The sequence below is a fragment of the Stegostoma tigrinum genome, chromosome 2 (genome assembly GCF_030684315.1).
Source record: "Stegostoma tigrinum isolate sSteTig4 chromosome 2, sSteTig4.hap1, whole genome shotgun sequence".
In the NCBI taxonomy this organism is placed as follows: Eukaryota; Metazoa; Chordata; class Chondrichthyes; order Orectolobiformes; family Stegostomatidae; genus Stegostoma; species Stegostoma tigrinum.
In genome coordinates this window covers 129,045,346-129,066,909 of record NC_081355.1, presented here as the reverse complement: position 1 = coordinate 129,066,909, position 21,564 = coordinate 129,045,346, and the positions used below count along the sequence as shown (strand labels likewise).

Genomic DNA, 21,564 nt, shown 5'->3' with positions numbered 1-21,564 from the left:
GAGATGCCCACATCCAATGAGTGAACAAGAAAAAGCGTGGAGGAGAGGAGTGATAACTGATGCTGTTCTTGGACAATCTCAGGAATTCCCCACAGAAGTCCAGAACCAGGGGTCACTGCCTAAAGATAGAGAGTAAGTCATTTAGGACTGAGATGAGGGGAAGTTTGTTTACCCAGAGAATGGAGAGCCCATGGAGTTCTCTGCCACAGAAAAGTCGCTGAAGCCAAAGTGTTGAATTTTTCAAGAAGGAGGTAGACACACTGTAGTCCTTGGGGCTAAAGGGATCAAAGGGTATGGTTCAAAAGTAGGAACAAGGTCCTGTTTAGTAATCAACCATGATCACATTGAATAGCAGAACAGACTCAAAGGACTGAATAGCCTACTCCTGTTCCTATTTTCTGTGTTCCCATGCGATGCTGTTTTAGGCCAGCAGATTCCTTGTCTACTGAAGGCAAGTATCAATCTCCAGTGGCCCCAACTATGTTGCAGCACCAGTTGGAGCACCAAGTACCTATGAGCAGAATCCCTTTGTTTCACTTGATAAACAATAAAACACCATCTTTCTTCTTTGTTCATTTGAAAGCATCTTTTATTTTAACAAATTTTTGCTGCACCTTTGGGATAGACGCCTCCATCACAGTTTTGGAGGCAAGTGTGCTCAGAGTTCCAGAACCTGCAGGGAAGTGCAGATGGTGTATTGTTTAAGCACAATCTAACAGAGTGATGGAATAAACTTGAGCAGTTGGATGCCCTACTTTTGACTCTAGGTTCCTATTGTAATAGCCTTGTTTTTAGGATTTCCAACAGCAGCAGTAACTGGGTGAGTTAGTAGTTGGAAGATCCAGGCTGCCACGTTCCAAGTGCCATCTTCGATCACAATGCTTGCAAGATCAGTGACTTTATATTGGCAATTAAAGAGTGGATTTATGCTGCTGTCTGTGATACCAGTGTAAAGGGAATTGGAATAAACTCCCTTGTTGATTCTTCTTTTTCTATTCTCCTTTTCCAGAATGCAGCTTCCTGCATAATAAAAACATAGAAGCATCTTTTATGGGCCACTGCTGGTACAGAACACTCTCTGGGGTTTACATCATTACATATGTCTAATTGTGCTGACACTTATTGCGGGTGATAGCTTCCTCAGTAATACTTTTAAGCCCACATCTTTTATAGTGCATTCCTGATTTATTGTTGCTGGGACTGGTTTATAGAATCCCCAAGGAACCCCTGAGAAGTGCCTGAGACACATGAGCTGAGAGCTGCAGTGGTGTCTTGGATTGACACCATGCACTGCCTGACAGTGGGTTAAGGCCGTCACTCCTAATTACAAACTCTTAACTTGATAATGCAGGGCATGTTATTCAACACATATAGGAATTAAAACCAGACCTGCAGTACGCACCAATGCTCAAGGCAATAGTTGGAGCATAAGACAAGAAACATAGTATGCAGTAAGGCCACTGTAGCCCTGAGCAAACATTCGCCCACCTCCTTATTTCCACCCAGCTCGCCTGAAGGCAATGTCTCATTCTTTGTATGGCTTCACAGGTCCGAAGCACTGTCTGATACCTTGCCTGGGTAACTGCTATTTTCATGTGAACTTCACAGATCACCATAACAAGCATCATAACTGATTTATTCAAAATCAGACTCATTTAATATCTCTGAAAATTATACTTCCTGGAATTAAATATAACCAGCCATTAATATATGAACTGTCAATCAACCGCAAACTGAGCAAGTCAATCCATCCACATGTTACGAGTGTTAGATTTTCTCAGTGGCTTGTTACAATGGAATCTATAAAGATAAATGGATCGATAATGTGCTGAACTTATTGGACGTGGCACCAGTTTCTGTTTGCCAACTGGATAGTCAGGTGATGCTGAGGGGGCTTTGGGGTTTCGGGGGGAGTTAAGCATACGGCCATCATTTCTGGGAGCCCCCTGTGCAATTGCAATTTCATGCCCGCCAGGCAGCTAATTGCCTGGCATCGAGGCTTTAGTCTCCATAAAGGCAAAGGCACCACCTCGAAGAGGTGCCAGGCAGACAGTGGGCTGACAGCTGCTCAGGTCCAGTACCATCCCCGGGAGTAGCAGCCACTGCACTCAACCTGGACCAGCAACAACAAAGATAATCCCAGCATGGTGTGCAGGAGCTCGCTGGGAACAGGTAGGCACATGGAAAGAGAGGCAGACATTGTGTGTGGCTTTGAGGACAGGAGAGAGTCTTTGTGAGGGGATAGCTCTTATCACAATGGGGACACTCCCTGAGCCACAGGGTGCCCAATTAGGATGGAGAATCCCCTCTGAGCCTGCAAGGTGTCTGTCATCTTTGGATCAGTGCTAGGACCACAATTATTTACAATATATTTGAATGACTCAGGCAAAGAATGTGAATGTACTATGCTCCAGTTTGCAAATGACATGTAAGAGTTGGAAAGACAATACAAAGAGTATGCAGAGGAATATAGACAGGTTAACTGAGTGGGCAGTTGGACTATTTTGTGAGAAAAGTGAGGCTATGTACTTGGGTAGAAAGAATAGAGGAGCTGAATATCATTCAAATAGAGAAAGACTGCAGAAAGCTACAGAACAGAGGGATTTAGAAGTCCACATTCATGGATCACAGAAAAACTAGCATCCACATTTGGAGGGTGATAGGGAAGGCAAATGGAATGTTGGCTTTTATTTCAAAGGGATTAGAAAATAACAAGTAGGGAGGTTCACGAAAGCTATTCAAGATACTAGACAGACCACAGCTGGAGTACTTTTCACAGTTTTGGGCTCCTTATTTAAAGGAAAGACATACAGACATTTGAGGCAGTCCAGAGAAAGTTCACGAGGCTGATCCTGGGTGTGGAGGGACTGCTTTGTGAAGAGAGTTGAGTAGAGTGAGCCTGTACTTATTGGAATATAATAAAAAGTGACCTGATTGAAATATGCTTGATTCTTGGGGGGGCTTGACAGGATTGATGCAGAGAGGTTGTTTCCTCTGTGGGAGGATCTAAGCCCGGAGGGCATAGTCTCGGACTAAGGGGGTCACACATTTAAGACAGAGATGAGGAGGGGTGAATGCTCTCAGTTCTCTCAGAATTTCTCCACTCTTCATTTATGTGGTAAATCTGTGAATTGTTTTTGACAATGGAGTGCTGTTAAGGCTGGTTCATTAAGTATGTAAAGATAGAAATATTTTTAATCAGCAAGGGAAGTAAGTGTTAAGGAGACAAAGCAGGAATGAAGTTGACAATCAGATCAACCATGATCTCATTGAACTGTCTTGATGGATTGAACAGCCTACTTCTGCTCCTACATCTTATGGAATTTTATTGGGTGGCCTTTGCACATGGCGTACTGTTCCCCATTTCTGGCTGGGATAGCAGCAGCAGTGAGCTCAGGCCCTTAGTTGGCCACCTCACGACCCTAATTGGCATGCAGGTAGGAGCACCATCTCAATCTTCCCCATCCGTGACTGAATTAGACTGCATTGGTTCGGCAATGGTCCTCTACTCCTCTGTGATCCCATCAGGCTTCCCAACCTGCCCTGAGAAATTCCACCCATCGTGTCAGGTAAGGATTGTAGCTTTAATGAGCAGTTAAATAGCTGCTGCATATTAGTTGGATTACAAAAGGGGCAGCCACCAAACTTGAACCTCAATAGTTCACTCATGTCCCAGTCATCTCTTAAGACTTTCCCTCATTGGTTCGGTACTTGTTCCAGGCTTCTATTTGTTTCCACCACTCAGTTAACTAGGTGGGATGTTTTATTTATGTGAAAGGCAGTTCTTAAAAATCATGTGGATTCTTGCCATTGTGGAACAATGATTGGACCTGTCTGTATCAGGGAGCAATAATGAACGGGGTTTGTTAGCAGTCAAAGCTGGAGGCGGGAGCTGGATTACATTATTTGAATATAATTGCATATTCTTAGTTGCTATGAGCATGTAATGATTGAGTCGAAATTAAAAAGAAATATATGGAACCACGTTGCTAAGTGATGCAAATAAGTAGATAATAAGAATCATCTAAATCAGCAGAACCTCCAAAAAGCAAGATAAGCTGGGTTATTTTAATATTGAAACAAATCTGATGATTATGGTAATATCTTGAGCTCAGCGCGCAGTCTTTCAATAAAAGCTGCAGACAATCAATGCTATGTATTGCCTGAAGAAATCTTGTCAGATGTAGCCCAAGAGTGTAATAAAACCAAATAGTTGCGACTTATATTCTGCTAGTAGTGGTGTAGGATTTCCCCACAGACTGCTGTAGAAACCTCAAATGTATAATGATGCCAGCAGTAGCTGGTTACTGGTTAGTCTAGCAGTTCTCCCGACAGTGATTTCCTGGTGTTGTTTACAGAAATACTGCTATTCACAGGCTGGGGATAACTCTGTTTTGAATCAGAATGTCACATTAGTCTTAATGTCGTTTTGGCTCCTCCACTGAAAACAGGATAGCGTTAATTATAAACATGGTGTTGCTGTCATGGTGGTGTGTGCCCTCTCTTCCTCATGTGTGCAGAAAACAGAAACTGCTGAGTACCCAAGGAAAATAATATTGAAATAATCAAGTTTGACCAACTGAGTTGATAACTGTAAAAGCTGGTTAAATATTAAGGGGAGAATGTTGACTTTGGGAGATGGTGATGATTGATAGCACACATCAGTCTTGTTAGACATCATGCTGATTTGAAAGTTAAGCTTGTGGAGACTTTGAAAATCAATGGAGTTAATGACTATTAAAATCCTGGACAAAGGAACGTCACGTGAACATGCAGAGTGTTCGTGTGCCGGTTTTGCAAACAGCAATTTCTGTGTTTCATTGTTTCTGCTTTGGCATTTACCATCTGCACCAAATGCACCCAGCTGATTTAAGGTGCAAAGTGTTCACAATCTTACACATTACCGTTCCTCATCATTGTTCAGTATTTCCTCAGTAATTCAGCATGCCTTAAGGAAGTAAAAAAACACCGTATTGGATTTATCCAAATGAGATTTACCCTGAAATCAAGTGATAACCAAGGAATCTTTAATCTAAATCTTGTTGGTTTTTTTTAGAAAAGGGGGAGGATTAGAAATCAAAGAGATTGCGAAGTGTTTTAATAAACTTTCAGGCAGTGCTTTTCAAGCAGAACAGTACGTGACCAGAACTATCAGTGTTTGTTTTTCTACAGCCCTGAATCTCCAAGGCAGCTTTGTTCTTCAGAGCTTTTCTTTGGCAGTCTTCAGCAGGCGGCTGTGATGTGACATAGCTTCTCTTGGGTGTTAAGAATTACCCGCACTCTGTGTACTGATGCTGCCCTTTCCAGTGAGCATTACACTTAATAATCCTGCAGGTCACGGAGAATCATCTCAAAGGCCACAAGCCTTTTAGTTACCTACTCCACAGCAGACTAAACAAAAGAGTCGTTTAGTCATTTTTGTATCCATAAATGGAAAATCAAATTATGGAAAAACATTATCTAGAAAAGCATTGCACCAGGGGTTATATGCCAGCCTCATAAGGATGACGCTTTTAAGTTCTAATTCCTGCCTTTTGTTGATCTCTTTGTAATTTTGGGAGGAGTTCTGGAAATAAATGACTGTTTATAAGGTATTTAATGATTTATTTCGTCTTCATGTTGTTAATTATTTTCTTCCTTCCACCATTGTTGTTTCCCTTGCTGTGGTGATCCTCTGGTTTGTGCAGTATTTCCTGCTCAGGAGGAGGTTATGACGGTGAGATGATCTGCTCTCAGTCATCTGTCAGCATCAGTCTGAACTGCCTCCTATGTGTGCGTTGGGGGGCACCGGATTTTGCTTCTTCCTCTTGTGGGGATGTGTCTAACCTTAACTCAGCCAGCCCCCACTAATGATGGGAAGGTTGTCGACTGAGGCAACATGAACCTAAATTCACACCCAACAGTGCTATTAATGCACTACTTCGGCCGCGATGTGAAGAGAAAACGGTGTTGATTTTCTTGAAGCTTCCCCACTCCGCGGTCACAAGTTCAGGGGAAACCTCAATTAAAAATACCAAAATACAACATTGAAGATAGAAGATAGAACATAGAACATTACAGTGCAGTACAGGCCCTTCGGAAGCCTGGAGCCAATTCCTGTTCTAAATGTTCTAAAATGCCTCAGTGCCCTCAATTATTACTTTGCAAAACTACGCAACACCTTGCTTTTCTCAATCTACCTTCCCACCAACAAACTGGAGTCTTTTAAAGTACAAGCCTGGAATCACTTCACAAATATTTTGTATCATGTCCCTCTAACTCTTTTCATCTGTGCTGATGTGTTAATGGGTCTATGCTTTCACTCAGTTTTTCTCATTTTAAAACATTAGCTCTGACATTTACATCTGACAACCCATCCATTTAAGGATATTTTGAAAACTTCAACTATTCATCCTGAATGATGAAAACACAGTGCTACAGACTACTGTTCTGCATTAGGAATCAATTAAGAAAGATTCAACTGGGTGTTTTATTTTTGTCCCCTAGAGAAAACTATAAGATGATTTTGACAGAGTTATTTATGATTATAAAAATATTTGATAGAGTACATATGGAGAAGATGTTTCTACTTGTGGTAGAGACCAGAACAAGAGATCATAAAGAAATTAATGAAAATATCCAAGATAACAAGGTGTAGAGCTGGATGAACACAGCAGTCCAAGCAATATCAGAGGAGCAGGAAGGCTGACATTTCAGGCCTAGACCCTTCTTCAGCAACTGCAGTTCCTGCTATCAATGAAAATATCCATTCAGGTACTCAGGAGAAATTGCTTTAACCCCAAAGAGAGTATTGAATCTACCACAAACTACCACAAGGAGAACTAGTGTTTAATTAATTCATTCACAGGAGAGGGTGTCACTGGCTAGTTCAACATTTGCTACCCATCCCTGGTTGCCCAGAGAACAGTATGGGCTCTGAAGTCACATGTAGGCCAGACTAGGTAAGAATGGTAGTCTCCTTCACAAAACAACATTAGTGAACCAGATAGATTTTTCCGCCAATCAGCAGTTGAATCATGATCATCATGAGAGACTCAAGTCCAGATTTTTTAATTCAAATTTTCCCATCTGCTGTGGTGGGATTTGAACGTTGGTCTCTGGAAAATTAGCTGGGCCTCTGGATTAACATGCTCCTGTCAATACCACTAGGCCAGAGTTGCATAGAAATGTGTAAGGTGAAGCTAGAGAAGTGCATTAGGAAGAAAAGAGGGCAGGATGTAGTTAGCTGCAAAGGATGAGAAAAAGCATTTGTGGAATATTAATGCTGATGTGGACTTGTTGGGCTGAATAAACAAAGTGTGGAGCTGGATGAATACAACAGGCCAAGCAGCATCTTAGGAGCACAAAAGCTGACGTTTCGGGCCTTGACTTTTTTTAGTCTGGAATCAGTTTTAATTCTCTCTTGCAATGAAGCCATCAAGGAAAGATTATTAACTGTGCAAATGGAAGTTTATATTAAATGCCTAATTGTTGCAATCAAAGCTCGCAAGTATAAATCAGAATGAGAATACCCGTATATGTAATGTTTTCCCTCTGTCTTTCAGTTGGCCTTCACATAGGACGTTTCTGTGGACCTTATATTCCTGATCGTATTCGGTCACGCACTGGAATTCTGTCTTTAACGCTGCACACAGATACTGCAATCGCCAGGGATGGTTTTTCTGCAAACTATTCCATTGTCCAGAGGAATTTATCTGAAAGTGAGTAAGAATCGCCTTCCCAACACAATCTCTCTGGGTGGAGTTTAAATCTGACGTTCACTGTATTGGCATGATGAGTAAAGTTGCACGAAAAATGTGCCATTTATCCTCGGAAATTAGAACAATACAGCGCAGAACAGGCCCTTCGGCCCTCAATGTTGCGCCGATGTGTGAACTAATCTAAGCCCCTCCCCCTACACTAACCCACCATCATCCATATGCTTATCCAAGGATTGTTTAAATGCCCCTAATGTGGCCGAGTTAACTACATTGGCAGGCAGGGCATTCCACGGCCTTACCACTCTCTGAGTAAAGAGCCTGTCTTTGACATCTGTCTTAAATCTATCACCCCTCTATTTATAGCTATGCCCCCTTGTACAAGTTGAAGTGTACATACAGTGTTCATCTCAGACCACACTAAACTGTTACCAAACATCAAGGTAAAATAAAATGAAATGATGTTGAACAACAATCTGTTTTTATTTGGCACCTTTACTGTTGTAAAATGCCCAAGTACAGTAGTGTAATCAGTCAGAATTTGAAGCTAGCCACAGAAAGGTGATGAGGTCAAAACATTGATAGTTTACAAGAAGGAGTTAGATATAGTTGTTAGGCTGAAAGAGATCAAAGAGGAGAAAGTGGGAACAGTGTACTGAGTTGGATGATCAACCATGATCATATTAAATGAGAGTGCAGGCTTGAAGGGGCCAAATGGCTTAACTCATCTTATTCTATATGTTTCTATGAAACAATGAAGGTAAAATTAGAAAAGTGGGCAAAAACATTGTCCAAAGGCTGCTTATAAGGAGGATCCTAAAGGAAATCAGAGATAGGGAGAGGCAGAGAAGCGTTCAATACTAACAGCAATCTTAACCCCACCCTTGGAAACCCGTTGGATGTCTTGGTATATGATTTTGCGTTTCCAGATTGCTTGGGAAGTAGTGTATATACAAGAGAGAGAGTTTTTATTACTGCCCTTTTCATGGTTGTATTTAGGAGTGTCCATGCAAGAGCAATACTGGATATTAAATTGCAGGGAGTACTGTCAGGGTCTGCTGTGATGTGGATTATAATATATTTGTCACCATGTGTTTGGGAGTGGAAGCCCATGGTAGGTAACATTTCCTCCTTGTGTTTGGTGCATACTGTAATAGTGAACTGGCAACTATATCACATCTTGCCATATTCTAAGGGCAATGCAAATTAATTTTTAAAGACAGAATCCAGTATTGTAGTCTTGCAGGAAAGCATCGCAATTAATTAGCAAGTAGTAAGCTTCCATAAGCCCTGCATGAGATGAATGGCCAATTACTCTGTTTTTGCTGATACTTGTTGAGAGAAAATGTCGACCTGCTTTCCTCCCCTGCAGTGAAGTACTTTGAATCTACTGGAATTTGCAGTAAGGGCCTTGGTTTAATGCCTCATCTGTAAGATATCACCTCCTGTGATAAAGCCACAGCATTCCATCTTGGAGCATTTTACCACTATAAAGGTGCTGTATGAGGGCCATTTGTTATTATTGCAGTGATGTTTGCAACAACAGTCATGGTTCATTACAGCAACATAGTAACTGCCTGCTTTCCTTGCTTTTGTCCTGCTGTTCTCTGTCGAGTGTCCCAGGGGAAAATTGACGAAAAGCCTCTTAATGTAGGCCAGATTTGACAGCAAAGGCCAGGATTCGAAGCAGAATTTTACAGGCAGAAGCAGATGAAGTTTCAGATTCTGACAGTGTTAATTATGACTTTTATTGACCAAAAATTAAAGTGAAAGCTTTTAACACCATCGACCAGGAAGAACTGTTTCTTTTCTGACCACCAGCGACATATTGGATCATGCTGAAATGACAGAAATGGTGCAGATTGTACGAACAACCATTTCTGATGTGCAAGTCCAATTATCTGACAAGTCAGCTCTTTGAAATTACATACGTTTGGGAATGACAATTTAAACATGTACCTTGAGCTGAGTCATTCTCAATAGCATTAGAAGGTTTGTGTTACAGCATCATGTGGAGCATTTTAACATTTATCCTTTAATTCTTTCTGTTTGATTTCTTTGGCACTTTACTGATCAGAACAAAGAGCATTTTACCACGTGTGGCTACTGTGCAATATGAACGCCATCTGTTTCTGTCATTCTGTTATTCGCCGTAAAACACTTCTCTGTCTCAGGGTGGAGAAAGGCACAGAAAGAATTTTTGGCAATTTGCAATAAAATCAGGAAAGAATGTTTCTGGGGAAGTGAAAAGACTAAGAGACTAAAAGCTGACATCACTGCTCGCAATATTGTGTGTACCTAGTTCACAGCTTAAAGCTGCAATATCCCTTTTCTAAGGAGCTGCTGTCAGTTTCAGAGGTAATCTCAGATATGCCAGGGCAGACAATAATCTCTGTAAACAAAGATTTGATATATGCATGAAGAAAAGAGCATTTTTTCTGACACTTAAGCCAACATCTGGGCCTTGTTCATTATTTCTGAGGAAAATATTACTGAACTTCTAAAGGGATTAAGTAGTGTTTAAAAAAAAATCTGAAGGCTCAGTTTGTAAAGCATTGATTCAAAAGGATTTGAGTTCAGTCTCCGGTACGTGTTGGCTGGAAGAGAAACAGAAAATGCTTGAGATATTTGGCAGGTCTGGCAGAATTTGTAGTGGGGAGAGAGAGAGACAGAGACGGAGTTGACAGCATGGATTTTTGTTGAGTCAGAATGATATTGGAGCCCTTTAACAATAAGCAGGACCTGATTCCTTGAACCTGAATTCCATGCCTGGATTTTCTGATTACCGCAAATGCGTTTTCGGGTGCAAGGCCAGATCCACAGCAGACACTCCAACTGGCTGACCCCATTGTGAAGTCAGGCCAACTTTCAAATGACTCCTGGTTCCAGGTTCCTTAGATGCCGCCAGACCTGTTGAGTATCTCCAACATTTGGTGTTAGCTCAGTCAGTAATAAATGTGATACCATTGACTTCTTTGTGTCCCTGATCTAAACAAGGATAAGTCATCTCAAGGTACCTGCTATGACTTTGCTGGCTCTTTAAAATTGATATCTTATTTATTCCACTTGGACGATGCAATTAAATATTTCATACTATTGTACTTTTTTCGTTAATACAGATGTTTACTGTAATGAATCACTTGGCATGGAATCGGGCAAGATTCACGCAGATCAAATTTTGAGTTCCAGCAATTATAATTTCAACTGGTCCCCAGATAGATCAAGACTAAATTACCCTGAAAATGCATGGACACCGTCTTCTGACTCCAGCAAGGAATGGATACAGGTAAACACAGTGGTGGGGTTGCATTTTCCACTGGCATTCAGTAAATTATTGCCATTGCCCTTATGCTCAAACTTGAAAGCTTGTGACCGAGGAGAATGTTCAGTGTTTGACTGCAGACCAAATTACATTTCTTCAGTCTGAACATCAAACCAATCAGCTGGTTGTTTTCTTTCTGCATCAGACATGAAGCCAGGGGCGCGGGTAATTGCCACGAATATAATGCAGAATTTTGTGGGGAATTTTATTGCTCCGCTCATCAGTCCTGTTACAAAAGTCATTGATGACCAGACTGACTTAAAGAATGGTAGCAATAACTTGGGCAGTGAGAGTGGGATTTCAGCCCCTCTAACTGACTGGCTGCTCTAACCGTCCCAGCAGCACCTGGTTTCAATAGTGGCTGTTATTGGGACTGCAAGAAATCCCTTGTTGAGGAGGGCATGGCTATTGGAAAGAAGTAAGTCTGAGGTTTTGGGTCGGGAGGGCAATAAAAGCTTTTTGCTTGGGGATGGGGAGTGTGAGGGTCAGGGGGCATGTGGGATGTGGTGTGGGATGTGGCATGGTATGGCAGGATATGGAGCTCCAAAGGACAAATGCAAAAAGAGAGACAAAACGTTTGAGAGGTAAGGCACAATGCAACAGGCATGAACATGTAGGCAAGCGTGGGAAGGCAGCTTTTAAATATGCTTTTGAAAAAGGGGTCACATAGTTTGCAGGTTGGCCTGTGTGCATTGGAGGCAGCCACCCATCCTCATTTTGTGAATCAATCCTTTTGTCACTGTATGAACACAACTTCTGCAGCCTCAGAATCGTAGAGCTTTACAGTTCAGAAACAGACCTTTCGGCTCAACGTGTCCAGGCTGACCAGATATCCTAAATTAATCTAGTCCCATATGCTAGCATTTGGCCCACATCCCTCCAAACCTTTCCTATTCATATACTCACCCAGATGCCGTTTAATGCTGTAATTGTACCAGCCTCCTCCACTTCCTCTGGCAGCTCATTCCATACACGCACCATCCTCTGCATGAAAAAAATTGCCCCTTTGGTCCCCTTTTAAACCTTACAGAGGGGGCATAGATGAGGTTAATAGCAAAGATCTTTTCCCTAGGGCAGGGGTGTCCAAAACTAGAGGCCATAGTTTTGAGGTGACATGGGTAAGGTTTAAAGGGACCTGAGGGGCGACTTTTCCACATAGAGGTTGGTACATACACAAATGAGCTGCCAGAGGAAGTGGTAGATGCTGGTACAGTTACGATAATTCAAATACATTTGGACAGGTACTCAGGTAGGAAACATTTAGAGGGATATGGGCCAAACGCAAACAAATGGGATTAATTTAGTTTGGGAAACCTGATTGACATTGATGATCTGGATCATAGGGCCTGTTTCTGTGCTGTGTGATTCTGTTAAGTAGGTTCTTTCCATGGTTAGTGGTATTTACAGTCCAAATCAGATAGCTTAGATAGATTTCTTGTTAACAGAAGAGCAGCTGAAAGGATATGAGAATAGGTTGAGTAAATAAATAAGATCATTGACTGGTGTACAAGGTAAACACCTTTCAAACTAGCCGGCCAATTATGCCTAGGTTATAACTTCAAGTGCAAAGCAATGTAAATTGTCAACTAACACTGACTTCAAAGGCAACACTTGGCGACAGTGTAGTTTTCTGAGACTATTTTGCAGTGACACATATTAGTGAACAGCAGCTGTAATGAGCTTGAGGCCTGAGGTGAATTAACAAGTTTCACTGCTTAGATTTAAATGTGATTATACGTACATGACAAGCACAGTTAGAGGATTAAATAGTTTCTTTTAATAAATTGTGCAGTGAAGAGGGATCCAAAAGATAATGGGCAATAACATAATAACTTTTTGCCTTTGCTGAAGAACAGAAATTATTTCCACTGGGAATTTTTTATGTGAAAGTTCTTACGATTGAAAGAGAAAAGCCAATATGCTGCTGTGAAGTTTCCAGGTATCAGTATCACAGCACAGTGAGGGTGAAACAGAAACAGAAGTTGCAGGAAAAGCTCAGCAGGTCTCTCAGTATCTGTGAAGAGAAATCAGAATGAACATTTTGGCTCTGGTGGCCCTTTCTCAGAGGATGAAGTTCCTTACTGGGGGTGGGGGGGGATGCAGTGTGGGGGGGGGGGGCGCGGTGTTCTTCCTATTATCTGCCCTAACTTGATGGCATTGTCACACAATTTCAGAAAAATGGTGTTGACAGTCTTATACGGCCATTTTCCTGAGGGTTCGTTCAGTTTCTGCGCTGAGATGATGTTGCTTAATCAAGAGAACAGTTCTGAAAATTCACATCTAACATGCGTGGGCACAGGGAATCTCCTTTATAGCTGCCATAGCAAGAACTAGTGACGCCATCACTTTCGATATTATAGCCTGGCTTCATTTATATTTTAATAACCGTTGAAATTGTACATATTTGAGAAAAGGATTGTGTCAGTTTTTAACAATCTTGCGTTCAGTGTGGCAGTCCAGAAGTGAGGGTTTTGTTCGAAGTTGCTGTTGGACTGATCCTGAAATCCAGCCTGAATCTTGGGTAGCAGCAGACCCTTAAATCCCTCTGAAACAGCTTTGTTGTCATAAATAGTGCAATTCTCACAACTACTCTCCCCATGAATAGATTGGTTATTTTTTACATTGCTCTAAGTAATGTCATAGAGAAAAATAGATGTATTTTTAATATATAAATATCTCAAAGAATCATAATAGTCATAATGTCGCAGCCAGGTCTAATGCCCAAAACAAATCATCTGCCGGGGTAAGAGGTTCGACATCTGGTTTTACTCTAAGGTGCAATTCTGCTTTTTCTATTGAATTTATAATTTAAAGCACCATTATTATTAATCCTTTACTGGAGGCCCAAGGAAAGCTAAACATAAAATTCATTATAGAATCATTGTACATTAATTTTAATTTGAAGCTGTATTTGATATGCCAGAGGATTATCATTTCTTTGCAAAAAAAAGGATGCAGTGTTCCATTAAACTCACTTTTTAATTTGTAACGCCTTTTCTCATTTCCCACATGTGCAAAACATGCAGTTATGGGACTACAGTTTACCATCTGCACCAACACTGTTTAAAGGGATACTGCCTTGATGAAAAACTATTTGTCATCTCTTTCTAAAATTTGTCTACAGATGCACAGGTAATTGTATAATGGTTACAGCACAGATGGAGGTCATCGGGCCAGACCCATTCATGCCAGCTCTCGGCAAGTGTAACTCAGCCAGTGTCACCCCCTCCCACCATTTTCCCCAAAACATTTTAACGTTAGATGCTCATCCACTACTTTCTTGAAATATATTTCTTGCCTCCATCATCGTATCAGGCTTCGCATTTCAGATCTTATTCATCTGGGTGGAAAAGTATTCCTGTGCCAGCTTCTGTTCTTTCGACAACCACCTCAAATCTGTATCACCTGATTCTCGCTGCCCCTGCCAATAGAAGCCATTTTCCCAGTCTGCACAGCTTAGATCATCGTGATTTTGAGTGCCTCCATCAAATCTCATCACAATCTTCTCCAAGTGAACAGGGCCAGCCTCTCCAAGCTGTGGTGTAACCTCAGTCTCTCATTCCTGGAACCATTTTGATAAATCTTTTGGGGACCATCTCCAAAACCATCATGGCTGTCTTCAGGTGTGGTGGCTCTGAGATGTTGACCGTTGAAGAGTTTCACAAATGTTTGTCCTTGCTCCTTCCTTGCCTTTTTGTGGTCTGTGCCTTGATTCTCAAAGCCCAGAATCCCCTCTGAGCAGTCTGCCCTGCTGCCTTTAATGATCACTGCAGATAAACCCACTGATGCAATCACACAGATCACATGCAAATACATGATAAAATATTTCTTGGGTAGTTGTGAGTATTACAAGAAAGACCAGCGTGTGGTGCCCCGGGGAAGATGGGCTGAGGCTACCTTCTAGAACTTCTGTAATTGGCTGAATATATACGTTAATGCTGTTTGAGAGTAAAATTTTGACCCAGAGACAATGTAACATCATCTAGAAACATCTTCTAAAGCTCCTCACCCTTCCGGTTATTCAAACACTTCTTCGTGAGCATTGTGGCCTTTTAATGTAAGTAATCAATAAATATAAAACAGTGTATCCAATGTACTTCCTTTCATCTGAAAAGATCTTAAAAGAGATCACTTTCCTTTTATCAGCCTGTCTGCGCCACAGCTTTGAATAAAGAATATCTCTAAATGTCTGTGACAAATTTTCTATTTCAAGGAGTGTTTTTTTAGAAATGCATCAATGCTGTGGAGCTTCAAAGAAGTAAGCTGGTGCTGTGAGGTGAAGAATGGTGGTTGTGCATTGATCAAAAACAATATGATCTTCTAGTAATAACGGTGCCACTGGAGTCAAGACATCATCTTAGAGAGGTTTTACACAAAGAAATTTAAAATCTTCCAACTTCCTTAATGCCTACCTGGCACCTGTGTGCATTTAGATTTGGCCATTATCTGCTGTAATTTAGCATTTAGTTTGAGCATTGTTAAAAGCCAATTTCTGAAGAAGGGTCCTGACCTGAAATATCAGTTTTCCTGCTCCTCTGGTGCTGCCTGGCCTGCTGCGTTCATTCAGCTCCACACTGTGTTAACTATAAAATAAAGCATGCCTTCCATTGGCATTTGGGGGCCGTGGAAAGCTTATGAGGAGGACAGGCTTTGGTACCTGTTGCATTGATAATAAATCCATTTAGAGGGAACTCTACTTAGAATAAGACAGGGACCTAACACCTATTTTTGATAGCCCCCTGAGACGCCTGCTAGGCTACCCGCATTGATCTCACAGAGCCTTCAGTGCTGATAGAATCTGAAACTTAACTTCTCTACAATTGTCTTTTTTTCTTTAGCTTTCTTCCCAGCAATAGGTCCAGTTGCTAACCCAATATATTTAGATCCCTTTCTTTTGAAGTAGACAATTGCTAAATTATTTGGGATAACGTGCAAAGGCTCTTTTGATTGGATCTCTTTGGAATTCTTTGGCTGAATTTATTCAAACAAATTCAAACATCAGCGGCCACTCATGATAAATGAAAGATAAAGACCAATGTTAAGAATTTGCTATCCAATAGCTTCTATAACTAGGCTGCACATAAGGAACACCATATCTTCAAGGATTGTGAACCCGACATGTGCAGGAATTTGATACAGCTGGAATGCTTTCAGACAGCAGGATGCTGGATGTTTGAGGAAATCCCAAGCTGATATATTCTGACATCCAGATGAATCTTGTTTCCTACAACAGTGGAATTTTGGAAGAAATAAACTTTCCCAGTTATTTCTTTTCGCTACAGCACATTATAGCTTTTCATATTTTGCAAGCAATTCTCATGCAGCATGCAGGCATTGGTGCTGGGCCACCTGTGGTTTGTCATTTATATGAATAAGTTGAATGGGAATGTAGGAGACCATGGTTAGTATGTTTGCAGTTGAAACCAAAATTGATGGCATAGTGGACAATGAAGAACGTTGTCTAACATTACAAAAGGATTGTCATCAATTGGGTTAATGGGCTGATGAGTGTCAGATAGAGTTTAATTTGGATAAATACAAGATATTGCATTTTGATAAAGCGAACAAGGGCAGGACTTGTACAGCTAATGGTAGGGCCCTGAGTAGTGTTGTCAAACAGAAAGGTCCAGAGGTTCAGGTACATAGTTATGAGAGTAAACCGGTTGATGTGGTGTATATGGATTTCAGCAAGGCGTTCGATAAGGTTCCCCACAGTAGGCTGTTGTACAAATTGCGGAGGAATGGAATTGTGGGAGATATAGCAGTTTGGATCGGAAATTGGCTTGCTGAAAGATGACAGAGGGTGGTAGTTGATGGGAAATGTTCATCCTGGAGACCAGTTACTAGTGGTGTACCGCAAGGGTCGGTGTTGGGTCCACTGCTGTTTGTCATTTTTATAAATGACCTGGATGAGGGCGTAGAAGGATGCGTTAGTAAATTTGCAGACGACACTAAGGTCGGTGGAGTTGTGGATAGTGGTGAAGGATGCTGTAGGTTGCAGAGAGACATAGATAAGCTGCAGAGCTGGGCTGAGAGGTGGCAAATGGAGTTTAATGCAGACAAGTGTGAGGTGATGCACCTTGGTAGGCGTAACCGGAAGGCAAAGTACTGGGCTAATGGTAAGATTCTTGGTAGTGTAGATGAGCAGAAAGATCTCGGTGTCCATGTACACAGATCCTTGAAAGTTGCCACCCAGGTTGACAGGGCTGTTAAGAAGGCATACAGTGTTTTAGCTTTTATTAATAGAGGGATCGAGTTCCGGAACCAAGAGGTTATGCTGCAGCTGTACAAAACTCTGGTGCGGCTGCACTTGGAGTATTGCGTACAGTTCTGGTCACCGCATTTAGGAAGGGTGTGGAAGCTTTGGAAAGGGTGCAGAGGAGATTTACTAGGATGTTGCCTGGTATGGAGGGAAGGTCTTACGAGGAAAGGCTGAGGGACTTGAGGTTGTTTTCATTAGAGAGAAGAAGGTTGAGAAGTGACTTAATTAAAACATATAAAATAATCAGAGGGTTAGATAGGGTGGATAGGGAGAGCCTTTTCCCTAGGATGGTGATGGCGAGCACGAGGGGGCATAGCTTTAAATTGAGGGGTGAAAGATATAGGACAGATGTCAGAGGTAGTTTCTTTACTCAGAGAGTAGTAAGGGAATGGAACGCTTTGCCTGCAACGGTGGTAGATTTGCCAACTTTAGGTACATTTAAGTCGTCATTGGATAAGCATATGGACGTACATGGAATAGTGTAGGTTAGATGGGCTTGAGATCGGTATGACAGGTTGGCACAACATCGAGGGCCGAAGGGCCTGTACTGTGCTGTAATGTTCTATGTTCTATGCTGTTTGAACGTTACATCACAGGTAGACAGGGTGGTTAGGAAGGTATTTAGCACACTTACCTTTATTGCTCAGACTGTTAAGTATAGGAGTTGGGACATCATGTTGAGGTCATGCAGGACATTGGAGTGCTGTGTACAGTTCTGATTGCCCTGTAATAAGTCGGATATTATTTAAATGGAGAGGGGTCAGAAAATATTTCTCAGGACGTTGCTGGGACTAGAAGCTTTGTGTTATAGGGAGAGGCTGGATAGTCTGGGACATTTTTCATTCGACTGTCAATTCCTGATTTTTAAAATTAAATTCCACTATGTGTTGTAGCAGGATTTGAACCTCGGCCCCCAGAACGTTACCTGGGTCTCTTGATTTCTAGTCCACTAAGCTATTGCCTCCCCTGATATATTGATCACTTTTCAGTGTTATATTTCAACTCCAGTCACTTCATGATCAACATACTGCAGCTGTACTATCTACAGAATGTAATAGAATGATTTGCAAAGATTAGTTCCACAGCAGCTCCCAGTCCAAAGCCATCTACCATTGAAAGGAGCAAGAGAGTCAGGCTCCTGGTAACACGTTAGCTGTGTATCCCTCTCTATAAAAACACCATCATGTCTCGAACACGTAATTGCCAGCCCTTCAACATCATCAGATCTCGTCCCCGGAATTCCCTAGGTTGGTAGCAGCATTGGCACAAGGATTTGTCACAATTCCTTGTGATGGTCCATCACTAGCCACCCAAGAGTATGGAGTTATGGTCTTGAAGTTCAGCTCAGATGGCGAGATCTAACTTCATAAGATCAAAAGAAAAATACCTTTTTCAAAGGTCACAAATAGAGATTGACATACCATGTTGCAAATAGTGCAGAAGATACAGCGCATGCTTTGAAACAAAAAGATGTCATGGTTTCCAAGACTTCAGTGCATCATTAGAGACTTCAAGCAGAACAAACGCTGTCGGTGATTCCCTGCTGAGGTGTTAACTCCACTTTCATCCACCCACTGGCTGTTCACTAAGTTCTTCATAATTTGGTCAATAAATAGAAAGAGGCCTTGAGGACAAATTGTTTTGTAAATGCAACTCCAATTCATCGCATTTTGGATTGGCAAAAACGGGTCAGGAGTCAAAGCAGAGCCTGTGACCTATTCGTCCACCCACCCAGCTGAAAAAATAATGCAGTTGTATATTTTGATGCAGTTGTTAACAGTTAACAATGTCAGTGACAATACGTGAAGCAGCACGTTCCTTCTTAAATTTAATTGTCTTGTATGAACTTCCTCTTTTTAATTTTGTGACCTGCTTTTGAACAGGTGAAAGCTCTAAAGTCAAACCACACCAAGAAAATTCAGCATGCAAGAAGGAAATATTCCAAAAATTAAAATACAAAACGGACCCCTGCTCATACCTGAGTGACTACATAAAATTTAACTGCCGTGTGGCGCCACTATATAAAAAAGCTTTTGCCGCAGTATCTACTGTGTCAAAGTGATGGATTATCCACTTGGCTTAACCATAAATATCTTTATTAGTTCGTATTGTACTGCACTTACTTTTCTGTTCCTTTGCTTTACAAAAGTTGAACTCCAAAGAAAACCTTGCATCCTTTTGCATTTGTTGTTTGGGCTGCGTGCCCTTTTGCAATCCAGTTGGTCAACAGTATGTCGCAACTTGAACCCTGCAAAGGAAAGGAATCAGTAGCATTTATGTTTCATTTCCCTTGTATGTGAATCTAAATGATGACCAGATGTGTGACTTGTACAACTTAGCTAGAAGCGAAGACTCCCACTAAACTCCTTCACAGGCCAAATTCAATCTGCATTTTCCTAACACTATTTTTATGGGAATTTTATGTTGAATCATAAGTTTCAGTTATGTGAAAGGCAGATGAAGTGTAGAACAGTGACTGAAAGCAAATAAAAACTTTACAGTGCACCTCTGTAAACACGTTGGTATACTTGTAGCTGCACTGTAATATGAATGTCACATTTTTGTTTTCCATCCCCTTTTCTTGAGTTCCCTATGGCCACGATCCACTTTATCGTTCTTCCCTAACTGAAGGGGAGGGCTGATTAGAACTAGGCTTCTCTGTAGCTGTTGTTATTATGGAGCTTATTTGCTCATCTACTGAAATAAGTCTTTTAATTTAAACAAGACAGACATGAAACGAGTTTACTTTAATAGTGGGATTTCTAGCTAAATTGTTGGAATGTGCCTTCCCTTTTGAGTTCATGAACTTTTGCATCAATAGATGAGCAAGACAACAGGTTAAGAAGGGAGCTTCTCACTGGTTATGTAATTGGGAGAAGGCTTAACCCACGGGACATTGATGTCCATTCAAAAAAAATTCTTGGAGCACCCTCAGAATTGACAAACAAGGGAACGGTGAATTCATGAACAAATAAACCTGGGGTTCCGGTGAATAAGCCATACCATTACAGAAACATAAACTACAAATACACTTTGCACAGCAGTTCACTGCATATTTGACCGTTATACACATGCTGCAGCAAGCATACATAAAGAATTAATTCTTATTTCTGAACCGCCAGACAGTTCTGTTTTAATATTTAAAATTTCACTTGAAATATTAATGAGAACTGGCACCTTATTAATATGTTTCTTCACCAGATGACGAGTACTGTTGTGTGATGTAACACATTATATTAATCTCCCTAACAAGCTCTGACTGACTGCATTTCAATGCTGCAGGTGGACCTGGGTTTCTTGCAGCACGTTTCTGCCATAGCAACGCAAGGTGCTGTCTCCAGAGAAACTCAGCGGGAGTACTTCATCAAAACGTACAAAGTGGATGTGAGCTCCAATGGTGAAGACTGGATAACTGTGAAAGAAAGGGGTAAACAAAAGGTATTTTGTTTCAAACAAACGTACGTTGCGAATATGTCAACAAAAGTGCTCTTTTGGGAATTAACAACATGCTTAAAAAGTTGCTATTTGATCTCTTTGTTACGTGACATCCTTTAATTTTAGCAGACACAACTAATTTTTGATTCTTGTCTGAAGGGAGCGAGAGTTGTGGCTCCTTTAAGGCCTGAATTAAAGTTATCTGCCAGAGTTAGAAAAGTCCAATAAATTTGACCTACAAAGCTAAGATTCTCCAGACTCCCATGTTAGAAAGGATCATATATTGGAGCTAAACAAGCAGAAAAGATCATTCAAATATGCAGGCTTTTTTTGAGCTAATGGCATATGAATAAGGGACTTGCATGAAGCAGGTGAATTAGGTTTCGTCACCAGTCCATCCCCTGACGGCGCAGGCCTAATGTCTAAGCACAATTATCCACAGTTGAATGGACTCCATTTTTATGATTTATGGTGGCTGTATTCTTTTACAGTATGGACTTTAAGATAGAAGATACGTGAAAATGTAAATATTAGCCATAAAATTATCGCAAAAACACCCCTTATAACATTAGACAACAGCCTAAGTAGCAACGTAGAAAATAGGAACAGGAGTAGGCTATTCAGCCCTTCGGGCCTGCTCTCCTATTCATTATGATCATGGCTGATCATTCAATCTAGTACTCTGTTCCTGCTTTCACACAATACCCTTTGATCCCTCTAACACTACAAACTGTAGCTGACTCCCTTCTTGAAAGCGTTCAGTGTGTTGAACTCAACGGCTTCCTGTAGCAGAGAATTCCACAGTGTCACCAATTTCTGGGTGAAGGAATAAGAGCTCATTCTTCTCC

General features: G+C 41.2%; 1 protein-coding gene across 4 annotated transcripts in view; it reads left to right on the top strand.

Annotated features, from left to right (window-relative positions):
* Positions 1-21,564, top strand: part of nrp1a (neuropilin 1a) — a 184,250-nt gene that overhangs the window by 99,293 nt on the left and 63,393 nt on the right. For all 4 annotated transcript variants that reach the window (XM_048554486.2, XM_048554476.2, XM_048554466.2 and 1 more), the window contains exons 5-7: positions 7,545-7,700; positions 10,817-10,983; positions 20,564-20,719. In XM_048554486.2, coding sequence (XP_048410443.1) covers positions 7,545-7,700; positions 10,817-10,983; positions 20,564-20,719 — 479 coding nt within the window. The remainder of the gene's footprint in view (positions 1-7,544; positions 7,701-10,816; positions 10,984-20,563; positions 20,720-21,564) is intronic.